The sequence below is a fragment of the Eptatretus burgeri genome, chromosome 13 (genome assembly GCF_056783735.1).
Source record: "Eptatretus burgeri isolate ZD-2024b chromosome 13, Ebu_testis_v1, whole genome shotgun sequence".
Classification (NCBI taxonomy): domain Eukaryota; kingdom Metazoa; phylum Chordata; class Myxini; order Myxiniformes; family Myxinidae; genus Eptatretus; species Eptatretus burgeri.
Window position 1 is genome coordinate 55,921,779 of NC_140973.1, and position 23,008 is coordinate 55,944,786.

General features: G+C 42.6%; 1 protein-coding gene across 4 annotated transcripts in view; it reads left to right on the forward strand.

Moving 5' to 3' along the window:
- The window catches only part of LOC147014524 (uncharacterized), a 124,013-nt gene extending 107,437 nt beyond the window's left edge, over nt 1-16,576 (forward strand). For all 4 annotated transcript variants that reach the window (XM_085852527.1, XM_085852530.1, XM_085852528.1 and 1 more), the window contains 3 exons: nt 5,893-6,015; nt 6,186-6,291; nt 14,101-16,576. In XM_085852527.1, the coding sequence (XP_085708653.1) occupies nt 5,893-6,015; nt 6,186-6,291; nt 14,101-14,822 (951 nt within the window). In that variant the 3' untranslated portion in view covers nt 14,823-16,576. The remainder of the gene's footprint in view (nt 1-5,892; nt 6,016-6,185; nt 6,292-14,100) is intronic.
- Nucleotides 16,577-23,008: the final 6,432 nt, after the last annotated feature.

A 23,008-nucleotide genomic window follows, 5' to 3' on the forward strand; every position in this document is an offset into this window, starting at 1 on the left:
TGTAGGCAATGGAGAAATCCACGTAGTAAACGAGGTTTAAACATGAACGTGGGATCACGGCTTCATAAGCAAGGGGTTCAGCTGGGAGTGCTAAACAAGCTTCCTGTTCTGAGCTAGTTACTTCACACAGACAAATACCAAATACCTCAATCACTGTGTAATTGTCCCTTTGAAGGCCAAGTCCAAAGTATAGTCCCAGGTTGCAAATGGACATTTATAGCCTTAAAGGAGCCAGCCCCGAGCTAAAGAGCAACCCCGCTTTGTGGTTTTTTTGCGGTACTCACTGCAAGATGGAAGGTTCTTTTGCAGATGATAACCAGTTAAAATTTCTCTCTGTTTGCATTGTCAACATTCATAAAATTAATGAGGCAAGACCCCGTGACGTTGAAGTGGTTTGTTAAGTGCTACATTTGACGCTTACGTTTGTAAATTATCACCTTATAAGGTAGGCAAGTTGCGGTGCAAGTGCAATGTATGGAATGAACAGAACGTTGATCGAAGTATACTAACTGCCATGAGAAGCAGACGTTTCGAGCGTCACCCCTTCATCGGAGCAATTTTTCCACTATTTTAAGAAAAATCCTGCCAGAGTCCTTCACTTGAGGGGGTTTATGTGGGGGATGTAGCAATCCTGAACTCACCAACCTCCAATCTGAGATGAAAATGAAAAGAGGATGTTTTTCTCAAAGAGTGCATGTGTGTTCTTTGATGGGTGTTAAAGTGTGTTGTGTGGTATTTCCCATCGACTGTAGATTTATTTTCATAATCACTTAAGCCGCATTATAATGAAAGATCCCATTGGACAGTTTCAGTGATATTGTTGCATAAGGCACAGCAAGTTCAATGAATGATTCGGTAATGAGACGTCATCGGTCCAGAATTAGTTATGTCCACGTGACGTCATCAATCCACACCTCCTAAATAAATGTCCAGAATAGGTTCTGTTTAAGTGTACTGTAATCAGCACATTGTACAATACAGGCAGATACTGCATTTTGCAATGTCCTGCAATTTATTCATCAAATGCTTCTTTTGACCCGTCATGTGTGATTCACAGAACTCCCAACTACCCAAGCTGTAGGTTTTCATAAAACAGGCAGGAAATTGCTGCTGCGGTAGGTGCTGTTTTTGGATGTGGGTGTGCATCTCGGTGCGGTGTGTGAGAGACAAAGAGACAGAGACCAAGCCATACTCAAAACCAAAGTCAGCGCCGATTAGTACAAATGCTCAATAGGTGAAGCTCCGCTAATTGGTGATGCCTTTAGTTTTTTAATATGGATCTTCCCAACTACAGGCGGTTATTTGAGACCAGTCCTTAAATTATAAAAGACAAAAATTCCAAATGGGGAAGTGTATAAGCTCAGCATTTTTAAGTCCCAGTCTTGGATGCATGTTTCTGCCTGAGGCTTCATCAGCAAGACTGTTTCAGCTTGGAATACGTGGCTTGCCATAAGACGGCGTGTATACGGTATGTATACAGAGACGGAGGGTTACTTGTATGGGTTCAAAAGATTGTGACTCCAACACCTGAGCTATGTTTTGATAAATGGAAATAATGGTAAAACTTTAGCACGCTGCTTCCATCAGGGCACAGTTTGTGTTTTCAGCGTAATATCAATATCCCACACATTGTAAGTTACTATTAGGGTGTTTTGTCTTTGTTGTTTCTTTTTCGGTCTTTAAACCCTGTCTTTATTCCGTTTGTTTTGTACATTTCCGCAGACAAACGGTGTTTCTTCTTGTCGCCATGGCTACCGCAGTGATGTCATTAGCCACATGGCCAATTGAGTGGGTGGTGCTTCCAAATATGGAGATTCCTGTGGAAAGCGCAGATCAGGTTCGACAGCGTGGACAGAGGCGTGATGGATTGACGCGTGGGACGGAGGTGGGAAACCGAGGAGCAAAGGACTGTGGGAAGATTAGGATGAGGAAACAGAGAGAGTGGAGATTGCAGGAGTGTGTACAGGAAACAGGAAACGGAAATTGTGAAACAGACAAGGACAGGGGAAAAAGTTTCAATTTGCATTAAGCACATTTAAATGAGATTATGAAAGAAAAACATTGGAGTTTAAGTTTGAAATTAGAGCAAGAATGAAGAGAGACACTGAACAGGTCAGTGCTATGTTCAAGAGTTGAACTTTTAGATGATGTTTTTTTTTTTGGAGAGATTTTTTTTGCCGTTCTTAAGACCTCATTTTGCTTAAATATGAGTAAAAATATAAATAAAACAGCAAATAGAATCACAAACAAAACAAAATCGACCCGAGGATACTTGAACACCAGGAGGCAGTCATGTTTTACAAGAGGCCCTGGAATTTAATGTTCTCCAGAGGAAAGTGAAAGAAGATACGAAACTATTGAAAATTGAGTGAGCAACCAGCTTTTAAAATTAGGATCGAGATCTTGTTAATAAATCAAAGTGGAAAATGGTCATAAACAATGCATCGATAGATAAGTACCGGGAGGGGACGGGAACGTAAGGCAAGACCAAAGTGGTAGGCAGAGTGTAACTGCTGGTTCTTCAAGAAAAAACGAAAAGTGGATTGAGGAACGTACTCAGATGACAAAAAAGAAAGTCATGTCCACTGGATTGGCTGAGTGAGAGGAGGAAACGCACACACGCACACACACACACATGCACAAACACACACGCACACACGTTATGGTAATTAGAGAATGGTGGATGAAAAGAGCAGTTTTTTTAGAAAGGTGGAAGAGTTTCCTGAGTTTGTGATCCAGATTTATGGAATGCTGGGTCCAAGACAAATACACATTTGTCACAAGAAATATCGTGGAGCAGGAAACAGGACGTCATCCTCTGGGACATCTCCATATTACATACACTGAAAAAGTGTGGAATGCGGTGAAATGAAGGCAAGATAAGAGGTAGGATAAAGGGGAAGAAAATGTAGGGAAGGTCAGGAGAGTGGAGGAAAATTTATGGTACATACATAAAGGAAGGTGGGGTGGCGATCACAGTTCCAAAATGTCACCTTTTTCAAAATGCCCCAAAAATATTATGAGCATTTGAACTCTGTGTCCTTAAATGCAGTTTGGTTGAAAAAAAAAAGAAACACACACACACACACACACACACACACAATCGTGTATACAAGGCTACCGACGATATATTGGCGCCTAACCCCAGTCCAGCACACAAAGACATTGCTGTTTCCTGCCTGCCCTGCCGCTCGCCTCCCTCGAGACGCCTGTGGCCAAGATTTATAGCCATGCTTTGCTTAGCCAGCCCAGCAGGCAGTTATCACCTTGAGGGCCTTGGCTGCCTGGACACCAGGAGAGCCCATTCTGGAGGTGCAGTCTTTCTTCTCAGCCTTGCAAAAGTAGGGTGTAGGCCCACCGACCACATGGTGATTCCCGGGCGACTAACCAATGTGCCGAGTTTTGAGAGATGATGCAATTTGTGGTTTTACTTCGCACCGCTCACATTAATCGTTGCCTACTTCATATTGTCCCATCACTTTAACACTAAAATTGATTAAAAGTGCACATTGCAAACGGTTACAACTGTCTTATTTTGTACACAAAATCTAGACTCATGGATGAGTCATGTGACGGGGATTAGAAAGGCGACATACTGACTGCAAGGGAATGAACAAACAGGAGAAGAGAGGATGGGGGAAGAAGAAAGGGACATTAACCTGCAAGAAAGAAGGGTAGGTTTGGGGGTTATGGTTATTCGGGATAGGAAAGATCCCTGGTAGAGTGAGGGAGGATCGAAGTTTATCAATGTTGTTGTTGTTGTTTTACATATTAATAAATTTAGTCTGGAGTTTTTTACTTTCCCTCAACAAACCACAACCCATCCCTCTTCTCCTTATGATGTCATTTAATCACAAATAACTTTTGGAGCATGATTCATCCCATTTACTTTTGTTTGTCAAATTCATCCAAAAAAAAAAAATTTTTTGGTTGAAAACTCATTCAAGCTCCCTTGGCAAGTTTTTGACAGACAACATCAAATTTAAGTGACGGTATTGTTTTGGGGATGAGAGAGAGAGAGAGAGAGAGAGAGAGAGAGAGAGAGAGAGAGAGAGAGAGAGAGAGAGAGAGAGAGAGAGAGAGAGAGAGAGAGAGAGAGAGAGAGAGAGAGAGAGAGAGAGAGAGAGAGAGAGAGAGAGAGAGAGAGAGAGAGAGAGAGAGAGAGAGAGATTGTACAACTGGAAGCAGTAACACAAAGTGTGCCCCTCATTCAGCCTCAGGCAGGCCTGGCTGTGGCTAGCCAGCCCATTAAGTATTGATGCGCGTGGCTTTATGGTGTCTCACTGGATCAGGGCGCCATGTCGGCCTGTATAATCCAGTCTTTGGGCTGTCTGTAGCTCACGTGCTGTTTTACACAAACACTTCACGTCTGCTGGTGGCGCTTTATGGCGGGAGCAAGGACTCATCTCGTAGGTCTAGTGACTTGAGGGCAATCAAAAGGCCTGCGATGGAGCCGAAATTATCATGGCCAGTTGATTCAGGTGGCAAAAGCTGACAGGGACGTGGGGATAGAGAAAGGATCAAAAAAAATGAAGAGTTGATGAAAGAGAATGATGGCAGCAAATAAAAGAGTTTGGTCGCTCGAGGGAACGAAACACCGATCCTTAGAGGAGGAAAGCGCTTGTGTTTTGCATTTCCTCGCACCTGCAGTGGGTGCTCAGCTGCCAGTGCCTGGCTCATGGTATGCACTCCGGATACGGGCTAAATCATCGCCATACTGAGCCAACAAGACCCAGGTCACCACCTTTCTGTTAGCTCGACCGTCAACGAAAAGGAATCGGAAAACCATCTGTTTAAGTTCTTCTTCCTCTCTGACTCTTTTTTCCAAATACCATTCACCACCTCTTTACACTCGGTTTCTTCTCTTTCTTTTTCCTCATTTATGTCTTTATCCTTTGCTCGCTAGTTTGTCCCTCATTCCTTTTACCCATCTCCTTTTGCATGCTCACCCTTGGTGGTCGCTTTCTTAGTTATCGATTCATCTTTGGTTGATGATTCTGCCTTCTGATTCATACGAAAGCAAGTGGTTCATCAACTAAAGAGGTATTCGTCATCTCGAGCTTAGCTTACTTTCTTGTCATTACTTTGTGTTTATCATTCAATCAATTTTCCTGCTTTGATTAGCTTTCTTGGCTTGACTTTGTTGGTACTCCGTCTTCCTTTCACCATCTCTGTCTCTTTTTCAATCCTTGCTTCTCAGGCAGAAGCTTTTGTCATTTCACTATTGTCTCTAAGGCTCGTGGAGGAGCCAATGTTGCATGCAGCACAATTTGCAAATTACGCACATCGGATTTGAACCTGGGATCACAGTTCGTACGATGAGGCAGGTGCTCAGAGGGGAATGACATCCAGGCTGCCCCCGAATGCTTTATCCCGACTAGGCCGTGGCTTGTTTTACAATGAAGTTGAATCAGTAATTTTGCGCTGGTGAAGAGGTCAGACCCGGAATATCTGTTGCTTATGTTATGAAATCGCGCTGCCGACAGGTGGACCATCATTCTGGTGTGGAATGTGTTGACACTATTTTTACTTGTTTTTGAAACAAAAATAACCTCAAGTTTAACGACATTAAAAATATCAAAACAGATGCCCAATGCTTTGGTTGAAACACTTTTGTGAACCCACGTGACACACTGGCTTTTGGGGTGGCAATCCTTCCTGTACTTGGCATGTGGAGATCTCATTTCTCTCCTCTATCTATTTTTCTCTATCATTGTTTCAACGAATGCAGACAAGTTCCAGAACAGAAAATACATGTCTCTTGCTTTTTTCTGCCTCTAATCCTGTGAATGTCCTGTCTGTTCCCTCCCCTGTTGCAACTCCTACATCCCCCACCCACCCTTGCTCTCCTGCTCTCTGCCTTGCCTGCCGTCCATCACACTCTCTCTTCAGGAGCAAGTAGCAGGCCTGGGGCCCCAAGCCCTGCCAGCTGGTTACCCTGGCAACCGTCTCCCAGCAACCCTGCCCGGCCCGGCCCCTATGGACAGGAAACTCGGCATGCAGCGACAGCTTTCGGTGGGTCTAGGTTAGAAAGAGTTTGGAAGAAGAGGGCAACAAAAAGAAATGCAGTTATGTCGGGATTTGAGGTTTTGACGATACAAGACCTGTGGGAAATTGCATCTTGTTCACAGTTACATCATTCATTTTTACATTTGCATTTTAATCCACACCCATTTACCTTCCAGGAGAATCAACTGTCTCGACCGCAGCTACAGCCAATGCAGCAGCACTACAAGGATCAGGCCCTGACAGCTTCAATGGTGGCGTCACAGCCTCCATGCCCTTACACTGGTAAGTTCTACCTGTAAGCATCTGTGCAGGCCAAACGTCCTTGAGCTGCACAGGAATGCAAAGTAAACCATACAAAAACAATCCACCCGGGCCAAGGCCCATCATTGTCATGTTATCATTCCTGCAGAGCATTGCTGATGCCCTGTGTAAATGCAGAACTCCTTTAATTGCTATCTTATTTCTTTCTCATGTCTTTTTTTTTGGTTGGGGATGATTGGGAGGGGTGTTTAATGATGTGCGCGCGCACACACACACACACACACACACACACACACACACACACACACACACACACACACACACACACACACACACACACACACACACACACACACACACCCATCAGTGCAATGGAATGGCAAGAGAGATTGAGGGTCAGCTCAACTGGGATGGAAAACAAATCATAACTAGAACGGGCACTCGTAGAGAGCATATACCTTTGCCGCCGCTACTGTTTTGTTCTTGACATAAGGGTGTGGGGAACAGAACAAGGAGCATTTTGGTGCTGATTTCATACGAATCGGATAAGAATTGACTGTGTTATGATAAAAATACGCACATCTGCAAGGTCGTGACCCCCCTGACCTTTGACCCCCAACCGCGAGTAAGGGCAATTACGTCATTGTGTCAAGTTGCATATCACAAGATTGGGCATTAAATTCTGAACATTTTGGCATTAGTTTCATGCAAATTGGATAAAATTGACCGCGATATGGTAAAAAGACGATTTTGACCTTTTCATGACCTTGACCTTGACCTTTGACCCGATTGCTCCCAAAATCTAATAAAATGGTCCTTGGCTAATAACCAATCATCCCACCAAATTTCATGCAATTCGGTTTAATACTTTTTAAGTTATGCGAATAACAAACAAATAAATAATCATTGGCATCTCCCACAAACATATATTTTGGTACTGATTATAATGCCAGGATTTGGGACATTTTCTTTTAAAAACAAGGGTAATGACGTAATTGTGTCATGTCACCCATCACAAGATTGGGCAATGAATTCTGAACATTTTGGCATCGGTTGCATGCCAATTAGATCAAAATTGACCGCGCTATGGTAAAAATATGAATTTGACCTTTCCGTGACCTTGACCTTGACCTTTGACCCGATCGCTCCCAAAATCTAATCAAATGTTCCTTGGATAATAACCCATCATCCCACCAAATTTCAAGCGATTTGGTTGAATACTTTCTGAGTTATGCGAATAACAAACACACACACACACACACACACACACACACACACACACACACACACACACACACACACACACACACACACACACACACACACACACACACACACAAATAAATAAATAAATACACAGCGACCAATACATAACCTTTCGCAGAATGCGAAGGTAATAAATGCCCAGGACTTGGGACCGATGGCCTTCATTAAATGGCAGGACAAAGCCAATCAGACGAGTGTAGATTTTGCAATGTAGAAACAGAAAGCACGAGCCACCTCCAATCAGGATGTAGAAAACTCATGTCAGAACAGCTTTACACACAAAGGCACAAGGTATGTCGAGTAATCCACTGGCACATCTATCTATAATTCCAGCAATCTGTGTGTGTGTGTGTTTGTCTGTCTGCGACCGCCGTTTCTCGACAACCACTAGTCCGATCTGATTGAAACTTGCCAGGAATATTGCCCGGGACCCCCGGATGTGCCTTTTCAAGGTTTGATATTAATCGGACGAGCGGTTCCCAAGTTACGGCCATTTTATTGCTTTTTTCAGTGTTGAAAACGTGTATATATGGCAGCTGAAGGTGTCGTTCCACCTTCTCACGCCATTTTTTCCCAAAGATATCTCAGAATAATGACAATAGCATAATAATAATTATAATAATAATAATAATAGCACAATAATCTATCTATAATTCCAGCAATCGCTGTGTGTCTGTTTGTCTGCAACCGCCGTTTCTCGACGACCGCTGGTCCGATCTGATTGAAACTTGCCAGGAATATTGCCCGGGACCCGCGGATGTGCCTTTTCAAGGTTTGATATTAATCGGACGAGCGGTTCCCAAGTTACGGCCATTTTATTGCTTTTTTCAGTGTTGAAAACGTGTATATATGGCAGCTGAAGGTGTCGTTCCACCTTCTCACGCCATTTTTCCCAAAGATATCTCAGAATAATGACAACAGCATATTAATAATAATAATAATAATAATAGCACAATAATCTATCTATAATTCCAGCAATCGCTGTGTGTCTGTTTGTCTGCAACCGCCGTTTCTCGACGACCGCTGGTCCGATCTGATTGAAACTTGCCAGGAATATTGCCGGGGACCCCCGGATGTGCCTTTTCGAGGTTTGATATTGATCAGACGAGCGGTTCCCAAGTTACGGCCATTTTATTGCTTTTTTCAGTGTTGAAAACGTGTATATATGGCAGCTGAAGGTGTCGTTCCACCTTCTCACGCCATTTTTCCCAAAGATATCTCAGAATAATGACAACAGCATATTAATAATAATAATAATAATAGCACAATAATCTATCTATAATTCCAGCAATTGCTGTGTGTCTGTTTGTCTGCAACCGCCGTTTCTCGACGACCGCTGGTCCGATCTGATTGAAACTTGCCAGGAATACTGCCGGGGACCCCCAGATGTGCCTTTTCGAGGTTTGATATTGATCGGACGAGCGGTTCCCAAGTTACGGCCATTTTATTGCTTTTTCAGTGTTGAAAACGTGTATATATGGCAGCTGAAGGTGTCGTTCCACATTCTCACGCCATTTTTTCCCAAATTATTAATAACCAGACGACCACCGGTCCGATCGGATTGAAACTTGCCAGGAATATTGCCGGGGCCCCGCGGATGTGCCTTTTCAAGGTTTGATATCAATCGGACAAGCGGTTTCCAAGTTACGGCCATTTATCTGTCAACCAATGACAGTACACGGTGCTATGACATCACGAATGACATCACAAGTAATGTTTTAAAAATTATTTATTAATTTAATCTTTTTTTGCACGATTGAGGTCACAATTCTTTTTCTTCGTTTGGTATGACGTCACAATCGACACTGGGGACCTGATTATGTGCCTTTTCAAAGTTTGATATCGTTCTTCCTCATCCATTTCAGCAGTTTCCCAAGTGTTTCCCAAGGTTTGAAAACTGTTTTATCCCAAGGTTTGAATTAATTAATTAATCCCAAGGTTTGATTATTAGTTAATTATTAATTTATTTAATTATTTAATTCCAAGGTTTGATTATTATTCAAATTATTAATTAATCCCAAGGTTTGAATTTTCCCAAGGGAAACAGCTGTTTCCCAAGGGTTTGAAAGCTGTTTTTTCCCAAGGTTGGAATTAATCGTTGTGCTTGGTAGACATTTGTGAATACATTTACAGAGAGAGGGACGAGAGGGGAGGGGCGAGAGAGGAGGGGGAGAGGGAGCTAGAGAGGAGGTGAGAGGGGGCAAGATAGGGGAGGGAGAGAGAGGAGGGGGAGAGAGGAGGGGAGAGAGGAGGGGAGAGAGAGAGGAGGGGACAGAGGAGGGGGAGAGAGGAGGGTGGCAAGAGAGGGGAGGGAGAGGAGGGGGCAGAGAGAAGGGTGAGAGAGGGGGGTGAAAGGGGGGCAAGAGAGGGGAGAGAGGAGGGGGGAGAGAGAAAGGTGACAGCGGAGGGTGAAGGGGGGCAAGAGAAGGGAGAGAGGAGGGGGAGAGAGAAGGGCGAGAGAGGGGGTGAGAGAGGGGAGCAAGAGAAGGGAGAGAGGAGGGGGAGAGAGAAGGGCGAGAGGGGGGGCAAGAGAGGGGAGGGAGAGAGGAGAGGGAGAGAGGAGGAGGAGAGAGGGGGGAGAGAGAGGGGGCGTCAATTCTTCTTCTTCGTTTGATATGACGTCACAATTGATGCTGGGGACCTGATACTGCAGGCACGAAGCTGCACATACTGGCACGCACTTACGGGCCCGCCCCTACGGGCCCGCACTAGTAGTAATAATAATAATAATAGTAATAATAATAATAATTTGAAAGCTGTTTTTCCAAAGGTTTGAATTAATTGTTCAAATCATTAATTAATCCCAAGGTTTGAATTTTCTCAAGGGAAACAGCTGTTTCCCAAGGGCTTGAAAACTGTTTTTTTCCCAAGGTTTGAATTAATTGTTGTGCTTGGTAGACATTTGTGAATACATTTACAGAGAGGGCGAGAGAGGAGGGGGAAGAGAGGAGGGGGGGGAGAGAGGGGAGTGAGAGAGGAGGAGGGAGACAGAGAGGGGGGAGAGGGGGTGAGAGAGGGGCGTCACAATTCAAGAGAGGGGGACAGAGGAGGTGGCGAGGGTGGGGGGCGTGAGAGGGGGCAGAGAGAGGAGGAAGTGGGGGGGGGAGAGAGAGAGGGGGCGTTACAATTCTTCTTCTTCGTTTGATATGACGTCACAATTGACGCTGGGGACCTGAGTATGTTTCCCAGGTGTTTCCCAAGTTATGGCCATTTATGATACGGTTGGTCTGATCTCATTGAAACAATGCCTTACGAGAGCGAAGGAACGAAGCTGCACATACTGGCACGCACCTACGGGCACGCACCTACAAGTGGTTCCCAAGTTACGGCCATTTATCTGTCAACCAATGACAAGACACGGTGCTATGACGTCAAATTAATGTTTATTATTTTTTTTTTGCACGATTGACGTCACAATTCTTCTTCTTCGTTTGATATGACGTCACAATTGACGCTGGGGACCTGAGTATGTTTCCCAGGTGTTTCCCAAGTTATGGCCATTTATGATACGGTTGGTCCGATCTAATTGAAACAATGCCCCAATCCAGTCGTCGTTTACGAGAGCGAAGGAACGAAGCTGCACATACTGGCACGCACCTACGGGCACGCACCTACGGACACGCACTAGTCTACAGAAATTTCAATATCCCATTTCCACAAAACTCATGGAAATATGAACCAAAAGCAATCACTGAAAACAGACGTAATGCTCACGTACGACCTGATGATCCCATCCAGCATGAACCCAGAAAACAGAGCATTGTAACCGGACATAGTACTCAGATATAAATAAGGAAAAGAAGGCATTGTTAATTGAGGTTTCAGTACCCAGTGATTTTGGTCAAAATAATGCAGAAATCAAGAAAATCACCAAATATCAAGACCTCAAGAATGAAGTGAAAAGACCCTGAAAGCTGAAAAGTGCCAAAATTGTACCAGTGACAATTGGAGCAATGGGAATGATAAAGAAGAGCCTCACAAAGATCCTCCAAACCATCCCTGGGAACATTACCACAAACAAACTAAAGGTGTAAGCTGTCAGGGGCTCAGTGACAATCCTGAAAAGAGCCCTCAGAACAAAACTCTGAGAAAAACACAACTTCACAACTTGGGCCATGAATCACAATATTTCACCAAAACGAAGGTGAAAAAAAAACAAACAAAAAAAACTTTGAGTCCTGGGAGGGCTCCGTTCCACCTTCTGAAGCCTGAATTATGGAGATAACAATCAACCCACACACACACACACACACACACACACACACACACACACACACACACACACACACACACACACACACACACACACACACACACACACACACACACACACACACACACACACACACACACGACAGACTGACAAATGTGGAAATACAAAACTGCAAAGTAGCGCAAGAGTGTACTGATATCTGCCGCGTGGTACTAGTCCTCCATACTCCTCCCATTGCTTCTCAGTAGCTGTCCATTCTATGCCTGAGGAGCCTTGACGAATGGCAAATGCTACATTAGCCTATTAGCCATAAGCATTAACATCTACTGTGTGTACCTTCTTGGAAGCTGTTAAGTGCTGTATGATGCAGAAGCCCGTGCAGAACTATAAAAATGACAATACTTATGGTTTATCATTTTTAATAACACTCAACACCTTCACATTGGCTTTCAGCACATCTTTCTGCAATAAGACTCATTGGAAATTAAACAAGAAATCACCACTGCCTACTTGTCAGGCCTTCATAGCAAGGCATCCATATGATTAACTATACTTGTTTAACCTGTCCGCAAACCAGACTTGGTGGCATAATGATTAGTGTCCACTCTGAGCATTGGAGGCTCCGGTTCGAACCCCGTCTGAGTCATACCAAAGACTTTAAAAATGGTACGTGCTGCTTCCTTCTTTGACCCTCAGCCATATGTTGGCAACCATTGCACAGGCTTTGATGGGCCTAATGGCCTCTCACTATGTTGAGGTTCCGTGGAAAGGAACTATATTATAACTTGTTCACAAACGCAGACTGATAGTAGCCTTCATGAAAACTAGTAATTGATGACACTACCATAGACATGTACACAGTCTTAATTTTTGGCAAGTGATGGTGGCATCAGGTATCCTGGCTACTCAACTACATGCATAAGCCCCATCTCGGCTAACACCATAACTACGGCGTACTCAGCGAGTTAAAGTGCGAGAGACCGTTCATTTAATGCCCAACAATAAGTTTAAGCAAAAGAGACATCCAACTCAACATCTTCGGGTTGACCTATTTGCATTCCCACCTGAACTCTTGGTTCATGATGGTACGAACCCGGATTTTAAATCCCACGTATACTTCAGGTGTGTTTGTCCGTTGTCTACTAATGTCCATGTAATTCACATTGAAGTACACTGATGTCTCCTCATATCTTCATCCTCCACGTGATTGATGTACAAGCTCCACGATGAGCTGTAGGTTAATGTAGAAAATAAAAACGATGGATGTGTTTGACCCCATGCACCCGAAACATCACAATATCCCTGCACATGCACGCTGTCAATCAAGGCTCACGAGGATTTGAACCACAAAATGAGCTACACTCCGCTCTCCAGCCAAGCATCAGTAAACATGAAAATGTGTTTCATACGTGTACACCTCACACAAGTATGCTTTGATGTTTTTGTTTTTTTTTATAACAGCATATATGAAGTTATCAACAGCTGCTATAATTAATTGACTAATGACAGTGCTTTTTTGGGTGCTGGGCGGTTGAAACGTTATCGACATAGTTGGCCGATCGTCTTCGACGTAGTTATTGTGTTAAGCGGCATGAATCTAAACATATCTGGCACTTTTCTTTTGGGGTTTGCTTTTTGACAGATATTTTTAAAATCGATTTTCTCTTCTAAAGCAGATTTATCTCTGTAATGAGGGGTGGGGTGGGTGTGTGGGGTGTCGGGAGGGAGGAGAGGGTGTGTGCATGTTTATAGCGAGCCGCGATATGTATGTTTGCAGCCGATGCACGTTGAGCCACTCTACAAAGTTGTTCTTTGTATTCATTTTGAGGAAGAATCAGCAACATAAAATAAATGAAGACTTGTTGAAAACGGGAAGGGCACTCGGTAGAGCGCATACCTCCACCATGCAATGCCTCATCCACAAGAACATATCGGGCCCAATACATTTTTGAAGTATCATGCTGTTCAGTGTTATGTCGTTTTTGGCCCGACCTCTCAATGGTGAAGAATCACTTTTGAAATTAATTATTTCTTGTATCCAGATCTAGATTCGGATCTTCACCACAATCAAATAAATTTGTCCTTGCCACACACCCAACCTGTCCACACAATTTCATCCGAATCCGTCTACAACTTTTTGAGATATTCTGCACACAAACAAACAGACAAACAAATAGACAGAAAGGGGTCAAAACACAACCTCCTTCACCTTTGGTGGCAGATGTAATAAACATTTTGTTGGGATTATGAAAGATTATCTCTCGTTTTGACATATCTGTGTTGATTTCAATTGTACAGCTTTCTTCTGCCACCACTGTGACCTGACTTTTCTTTTCCACCTGTGACCACAGCAATGTCTGCGAGACCTACACAGCCTGTCATGCCGATGGCAAATGGACAGCCATCTTTGCACTGTGACCCTGCGAGTGTCAGTTCAGCTCAGGCCTTACCCTTGTACGGCCACTCTCAGAACCAGACCAGCATCCCAGGCCTTCGACCGGGCAGCGCAGCACAAGGTACCAACATGTCAGGACACGGAGCTCGCCTTGTTGCAGGAACAGCAGCTGCAAAGGCCTCCATATCTATCAGGCCTCAGGTTGCTGCAACACATCTAAACAGGCCTGCTATGACACCAAGCTGGCCTCAACAGCAACAGCAGCAACAATTAACGCAGGGCCCAGGAAATAACATGGCTGTTGCTTTTTCTGGCTTGCAAATGCTTCAGAGCAAATCAGGCACGCACAATTCCTCAATCTTACGTTTCTCATCCTCAGTGGCGCAACCTGGCCAGTTTTCATCTCGGGCACAAGCGGTTATGCCCATTCCGCCCACTCCATCACATCATGTTGTACCTGGCCGGCCTGGACCTCCCATGGGCAGTGTCGGACATGGTGTGTACCCTACGCTACAGCTGAGACCGCAGGGCCCCGGTTCTTATTACCAGGTCAATCCATCTCTCAATGGCCTCGGCCTACCCGGCCCAACACCTGGCACAGATTTCATGGAGTCATTTCTGAAGGGTAGCAGCAATGAAGATTGGCAGGACCTTGAGGAGATCTTGGGACAGAATTGAGTCTTTGTCGTGGTTTCACAACTTATCACCTTGGAAACTACACAAAGCTTTGAGATCAGACTGATGCTGCTGTTGTGTCCATTTCTTTGACTTTATCACCACATTTCCCTCACTCCTTGTAAATGGCCTGAGGACAGAAGGAAATAATTGACCACGATGTGCTACTTGTGCCTTAATACCATGCAATAGCTTTGTACCTCTTAGTAGCAAGTCCTCAGTCATTAAATGTATGTATTTATATTTGCCATACCATACCAGCCCAGTGCCAGAGGGACAGTACACACTTGATTGTATTATTTGTTTAAAAAAAAAGTGTTTTATTTGCAGCTGTTTATAACTTTGTACATAGATTGAAAAAGCGTTTTTTTTCATGGATTTCCTAAAAAAAGTATTGGGTTGTTTTTTAAAGAGACTTGCGCTAAGCCAATTTGACGATGTAAACTTTCCCCCATTGTAAATACTGTATTTAAAATTGTTGTGTCTAAGCATATTCCTCCTGCACGCAACGTAACTTCATGCTGCATGGTCTCCTGCGTGACCCTCGTCGATCAATGAAGCACATATTCGAACTGGCAACTTGAATTTCTCAAATCAGTTCACCATTCACTGGCCTGATCTTCTCCTCCTTCAAAGAGTTTGTCATTGTTGGTTCTTGGTTGTTTGCTCAATTTTGATGCTGACTTATAATGGATAAATTGAGGCATTCTCTAAGTTTATGTTTACACTAGCACCTTTTGATGTTAAAAAAAAAAAAATTTAGAACCAAATCTGATCATTAGGTGCAATCTGGATGCATGGCGCATCGATTGCAAATGCCGTAACGAACAATGCCCCTTCTTTGTGAAACCATATTTGGCTTCAAAGTCGTTTAAAAGTGCTCATGAAACGACGTACAAGTTACTTCAACAGAAACATCAGACCCCAGATCATGTAAGATCACCTTTAAGTATTGGATCTAGGACCGAGTAGTTCTCGAGTGCTTGTCATCGTGAAGAACAAGCATCAAAATGACACCTTCTCATCATGAAGAACAAGCAGCATACATTTACGAGGTCGGATATTGGCCTAAGATTCATGATGGCCACCAAAGACACACATATTCGCTTCTTAGTTTACCATTTGGTCAGGAGACCATGTCTTTGTGATCCGAGGTTTGGGTACCAGTGAAATGGAAATTTTAAATGGGAGATTCGGGTCTGCTTTGATGATGCCCAACTTTTGAAAACAGCGATACATACAATTGCACATATACAACATTCTCTTAACATGGAGATCAAGATGTGAAGAGATCATTTGTTTTGTTAAACAAACGTTCCTGTTGCTTTTGGCAGAAATGAATGCTTGTCTGAGCTCTATCTAACAGCCCTAAGAGATACGAGTGTCGACAGGCCTGTGCTGCTATGTAGCACGGATGTCTATCACCTTGAGTGGGTTGCCGGAGATGCTGGGAATTGAGCCACCCTGGCAGTGTTTCCTTGCGTAAGGGAACAATTGTACTGAACTGATGCATGGTTAAAAAAGGTATTTTCCCATGCTCGCTTCTTCACTGCATTACCATGGAGCATGAGGGTATTGCATCCGAACACCCGCCTGGCATTGCGCAGACGATCTGACATGGACCCCAGCCTTGAATCATGGCAGCTTATAGTGTGTGGGATTTTGAATGCGTTCTGCTGCATTTGAATATGTACATAGTTGTTTTTTTATGATATGTTATGAAAATATGAACATATAAACAGCAGGTTTTTACATTTCCTTTTTGTCTGACTAATTTTTTTCACTTACAAATAGTTGTCAGGTATCAGATATACTTACCAACATACGTATAACTCTTTCTTGACTGCATATGTAAACAATCCTGAGTTTATACTTCTATAAACACACAATCGCAACAATATTATATACAGTGTGCATGTGCATGTGCATGTGTGCATGTATATACATATACATATAGTCATGCATACGTACATGTATTATGATCCCATTCTACTACTAATCATTGTCATCATCAATGCGCCATATAATACTCTTGACAGAGCTTCGGTGCTACCGAAGCACTCTCTTGGTAAGGGTTATACTGGATTGTTTGCTAATACCTTCCCAGACTACTACTACTACTACTCCATTAGTAGCCCCTATTATTGCCAATTTGTGGGGTCGACTGGGCAAAGTTGTCCCAAGACTTTTACTATCCAGCTGGCCAGGCCTAACGTTCAGCTGAAAGCGATTTGGGCAGGATAATGAAACGACACAGTTTCCATCTCCCGAATCTCATTTGTGCATAAAAAGAAAACATTTAAAAGCCGCACAAGTAAAGACTGTAAAGAGGCATTTAGCCTGACATTTAAAATCCACACAAGTAGAGACTGTATAAAGAGGCATTTAGCCTGACATTTAAAATCCACACAAGTAGAGACTGTATAAAGAGGCATTTAGCCTGAAGACCAAAACTGACCTGCACATTCCTCATTATGAGACACTGAAGCACCAGGCAACAGAAATAGAAATAATAGAAATGCCTATAAGTATCATATAATTATTTATTAGCAAACCAACTGAAATTAAGAAAATAAATGTGTAAACGAGAGAACTTATAAAGCTGAGAAGCACCGTAACTGCAACGGTCTCAAAACACAATGTTTTTTTTTTTCCTGTTAAATTTTTCAGTTAAATAGAGACAGAAGCACTGATTGCAATCATGACAGAAAGAGGAAGTTGGATTGCTTGCAAAGACAGAGGAAGAATAAAGGATTGTAATATGAAGAACTAGAACGGAGCACTCGGTCGAGCAGCATACCTCGGCATGGCTGCACTTTTTTTTACATTTTTTTTTATCCCACTGATAGGCCAGATCTCATTTCTTGATTTTCACCAAAATCTAATCAATTCGTCCTTGTCACATACCAATCCTGTCCACCAAGTTTCATCTGAATCTGGTAATAACTTTTTGAGATAGCCTGCTCAGACAGATAGACAGACAGACAAACATCTTTGGTGGTGGAGGTAACAAAAAAAAAAGTCTTTCCATCTTATCTCACATTTGATAAGTGCCCAAGAATGGAACAACCACTTACTGGAATGTTATTCAAATGGGGGAGGCCTTCACATGAACGAGAGAGACCTGTCACTGCCATGAAGGACCACCGAAAGGGGATAGCTCACAACATGGACCTGTTTCACATATAACAAACAAGTTGGGTCACCTGGTCAAGATTTGGTTATTTCGTCTTTGGGTAAACCATCAAGAAGATTGATGTTTGAAGCTGTAGCAAAAATTAACCCCAGATTGCACTATGGCAACGATGGGCCAAATTCCTCAAGTGAGGTCAGTTTCTCCTCAGTGTCTTGCCTCTCTTTTTTAAAGATGATTTTCAGACAAACACACAGACACAAACACATACATACTTACAATTGCTTTGCAGGGAGTGGTGTGGTGGGTCATGCTTATGACCTGACCCTGGGTACTTCAGCACATTTGCAAAACTTGGTGGAGATTGGCCCCGGGGGTATGGAATTGTATAGGAATCAAAGAAAAGGCTTCACACTGACACAAACACACGCACACACACACACACCAACAAGTTTTGTTTAAACAACACAGAAATCAAGAAAATGACCAAATACCAGGATCTTAAAAATGAAGTGAAAAGATCATGGAAGCTGAACAGCGCCAAAATTGTACCAGTGACAGTTGGAGCAACAGGATTGAGAAAGATGAATATCACAGAAAAACCATATTCTTCTTCTCTTCCTTTTACAAGGCATGAGGTCCAACAGTAACAAGCTTCAGCCCTGCCTCGACTACCATACTCCTCAACTTCCTCCTGTCCTCAGCCATCTCTGTCCACTCTCCAACCGCCACCACCTTAATATTGATATCCCTCCTTATACAATCTACCTGTCTCAACCTCGGTCTACCTCTTTCCTCCTACCTTGCTTCCTCAATCTATCTTTGCCATTCTCTCTTCTTCCATCCGCTCTACATGTCCAGCCCATCTCAACCAGCAATTCATCAATGTCTCCATCAAGCTCATGTGCACACCAATCTCCTCCCTCAGTTCATCCATCCTACTTATATCCAAGCTCTTCACTTGTGCAATCCTCCTCAAACAGTTGTTCTCACAGACCTGCAATCTCTGTTGTTGTCTCTCTGTCAGTTGCACCATTTCAAGACCGTAAAGGTAGACTGGCATCAAACAAGTCTTGATTAGTTTGCGAAGTTCAGGTCATCAATTAGCAGTGCTGCCAAGGCTGACCTTCTGGACCAACTTTAAAACATCCTTGGGAATATTACTACAAACGAACTCCAGTTGGAAGCCCTCAGAACAAAACTTTGAGAACAAGAAAACTTCCCAACTTGGTCTATTAATCATAATCCCTGACTGAAATGGACATGGATACTTCAAGACCTAGAAGGACTCCATTCCATCTTCTAAAACCCACAACAACCATAGAGACACACACACACCTCATATATATATATATATATATATATATATATATATATATATATATATATATATATATATATATATATATATATATATATATATATATATATATATATATATATATATATATATATATATATATATATATATATATATATATATATATATATATATATATATATATATATATATATATATATATATATATATATATATATATATATATATATATATATATATATATATATATATATATATATATATATGTATATATATATATATATATATATATATATATATATATATATATATATATATATATATATATATATATATATATATATATATATATATATATATATATATATATGTATATATATATATATATGTATATATATATATATATATATATATATATATATATATATATATATATATGTATATATATATATATATATATATATGTATATATATATATATATATATATATATATATATATATATATATATATATATATATATATGTATATATATATATATATATGTATATATATATATATATATATATATATATGTATATATATATATATATATATATATATATATATATATATATATATATATATATGTATATATATATATATATATATATATATATATATGTATATATATATATATATATATATATATATATATATATATATATGTATATATATATATATATATATGTATATATATATATATATATATATGTATATATATATATATATATATATATATATATATATATATATATATATATATATATATATGTATATATATATATATATATATATATATATATATATATATATATATATGTATATATATATATATATATATATATATATATATATATATATATATATATATGTATATATATATATATATATATATATATATATATATATATATATATATATATATATATATATATATATATATATATATATATATATATATATATATATATATATATATATATATATATATATATATATATATATATATATATATATATATATATAGAAAAATATATATATATCCTGGTGTTGGCGCAGTGGTTAGGGCAACGGCTTGGGATCCAAAAGGTCCTGAGTTCAAGCCCCGTTGGGCCACTGAATTAATACACCAGGGGGTTGACTCAGCCTGTCATCCTTCCGAGGTCGGCGAAATGAGTACCAGTATACTGGGCCGGTGTATACCCCGGTTAAAATAGGTGTAGCATATCCCTGTGTCATCAGAGGCGACCAGGGTTGCGTCAGGAAGGGCATCCAGCGTAAAACATGTGCCAAATCTCTATGCGGATCTTACGGATGATCCGCTGTGGCGACCCCTAATGGGAGCAGCCGAAAGAAGAAGAAGATATTGTTGCGGATTCGCGCCCGCCGGCGTGCGAGCGGCCACATAACTCGAATCGCGGCACGTCGCCCACCGGACGGACAATCCCGTCGTGACCCTCTCGGACTAACGCCGGGAACTAGTCACGGGTGGGCCTTTCGGCCTCACCACGATCGTGCCAATCGGCCCCCCGCGTGGGATAGGGTTGTTCGCCAAATTCGACCTACCTAAGTACCCACACGGAGGGTAGACCGGGCGATCGCACCTCGCCGCAGGTCGACTTCGGACACGGGCCACTTTAAGCGACCCGTTCCGTACTATCGGGATAACCGAGCGGTGTTATCGTCAACCTCGACGGTTCCGATTCATTATCGGGCGTATTTAGCCCACGACCAACCCTTTACGTGAAGTAAGATGGAGATTCAATAAAAGAAAAGACGAAGCGAAACGGGAAAAACAGTTCAACATAAAGCACATTTATTCCGCGGCAAACGGAAAGCACACATATACAATCACAACAATTATGCACCAAAAGCAAATGTAAAAGTAACACGACAATTCTGCACAAAAAGCAAATGCAACAAAAGAGACAATGCAGATCTACTACCGACTACGCGAGCACACGGCAACACTTACACAGTTTTACTTCACAGACGGCGCCGACAACACATATACTCCAAAGCAAAAGAAAAAAGGGGCCACCCTCAACGATAAGGGGGCAGACGGGCCTGGGGCCGAGACCGCGTCGAGCCTACCCGTCTGGTGATGAGCCGCAAAATGGCGGCGGCGCCCCGACTCCGCGGGCCTTGCTGGCACTGCCTGGAATGGGGTGGGAACGGGGCCCCCTTCTCACACTATCTCAGCGCGGGGGGAAACAGGGGGGGGGTTGTTGATGCTCGGGGGAAAGAGGATATCTGGCTGGCTTGGGTCCCGCGACGAGCGACGCCACTGCGACCTCGACCGCGTTCCCGGCCTCCCCTCTCCGCAGCTCCCCGACTCTGACACGAGCGCAGACCTCCACAAAGCTCCTTGGCTTCTCCAGACTCTCCGGACCCCGACAGACACTCTCTCGACTGATTTCGCCGCCGCCACAACTCTCCAATTCTTCCCTCTTCTCAACTCTCTCAAATTCGCCCCGCGCTCGGCGCTTTATAGTCCGACAGGAGAAATCATATGCAGATTTTTGGATCAGGAACGGCTCGGGGGCGGAGCCACGCTCGCCCATTGGACGGAGGAAAAGTGGGCGTGAATCATTCTTGATCCGCGAATCTGCATATAGCGATTATACTCCGACGCGCCTGGAGGCGGGGCCAAATCGCCCCACGCTCGCTGATAGGACGGAACAGAAGTGAGCGTGAATCATTCTTGATCCGATTTCTCGGAAAGGCTGGTGTTTTTGCACCCGCTGCTCTGTGCGCGCCCTGTACGAGTCCAGTATCGGTGCCCACAAGCGGCGCGGGAATGGCGGTGATGCGATGGTTGCGAGGGCAAGTTGTGACGGTAAAGGTCGTGGCTGTTGGCGTTGCTGTTGTTGTGAAGCGGCGTTGCGGTTGGTGGTTGGTGTGTGAAAGCGGTTGTGGAGAAGGTGGATGTTGTGAAGGCGGTTCTGGAGAAGGTGGCTGTGGTTGTCGAGATGCGGTTGGTGGTGGTTGTGGTGGTAGTAATGGCGGTTGGTCCAAAATAAAGATAGTAAAAGAAAAACGGCTATCTAAAAGGGTCGCAGCCCGAATGAATGACATTTATTCCGACTAAACAACGGGTTTGGGCTAACTACACATATACTTACAGAGATATCTCACCTATGGGACCTGAATGGTGGTTTGCGAATTTCCTCAACCACAACACTACCCCCTCCCCTTTTTACAGACTCGTCCCGAGTCGTCAAATTTTCGGGTGCCATCATGTGTAGTTCTCCCCTAGTACATTTTACCTACGGATCCCTGAGTGCGACATTCATGGTATTCGTGTCCCCAAAATAAATAACCTGATTGCTGAGTAACTACCGAAACAAACCCACTCACACGGACGACTTAAATAAAATTGCCGGCGCTAAGACAGACATGCCGGGGGCGCACTCATATGTACAGTACATCTTAACCTTAACTTACAAATTTTACACTAAACCATGGCCCAGGATCAATGGACTCTGCAAAAAGAAAGCAGTTAGCAGGGAGCCAGGCTGTTCGCATGCAGTCTCTGGCTCAAACAATGCAGGTGACAGGGAACGTGGCCGGCTGCTCACACGCAGTCCAAGGCCTTCCCTTTTGAACTGAACGCAGTGAACCACAACGGTGCATGGGCTGCACAAATGCAGTCTCCGTGCCAGCTCAAGTGGCACACGCAATGAACACAACG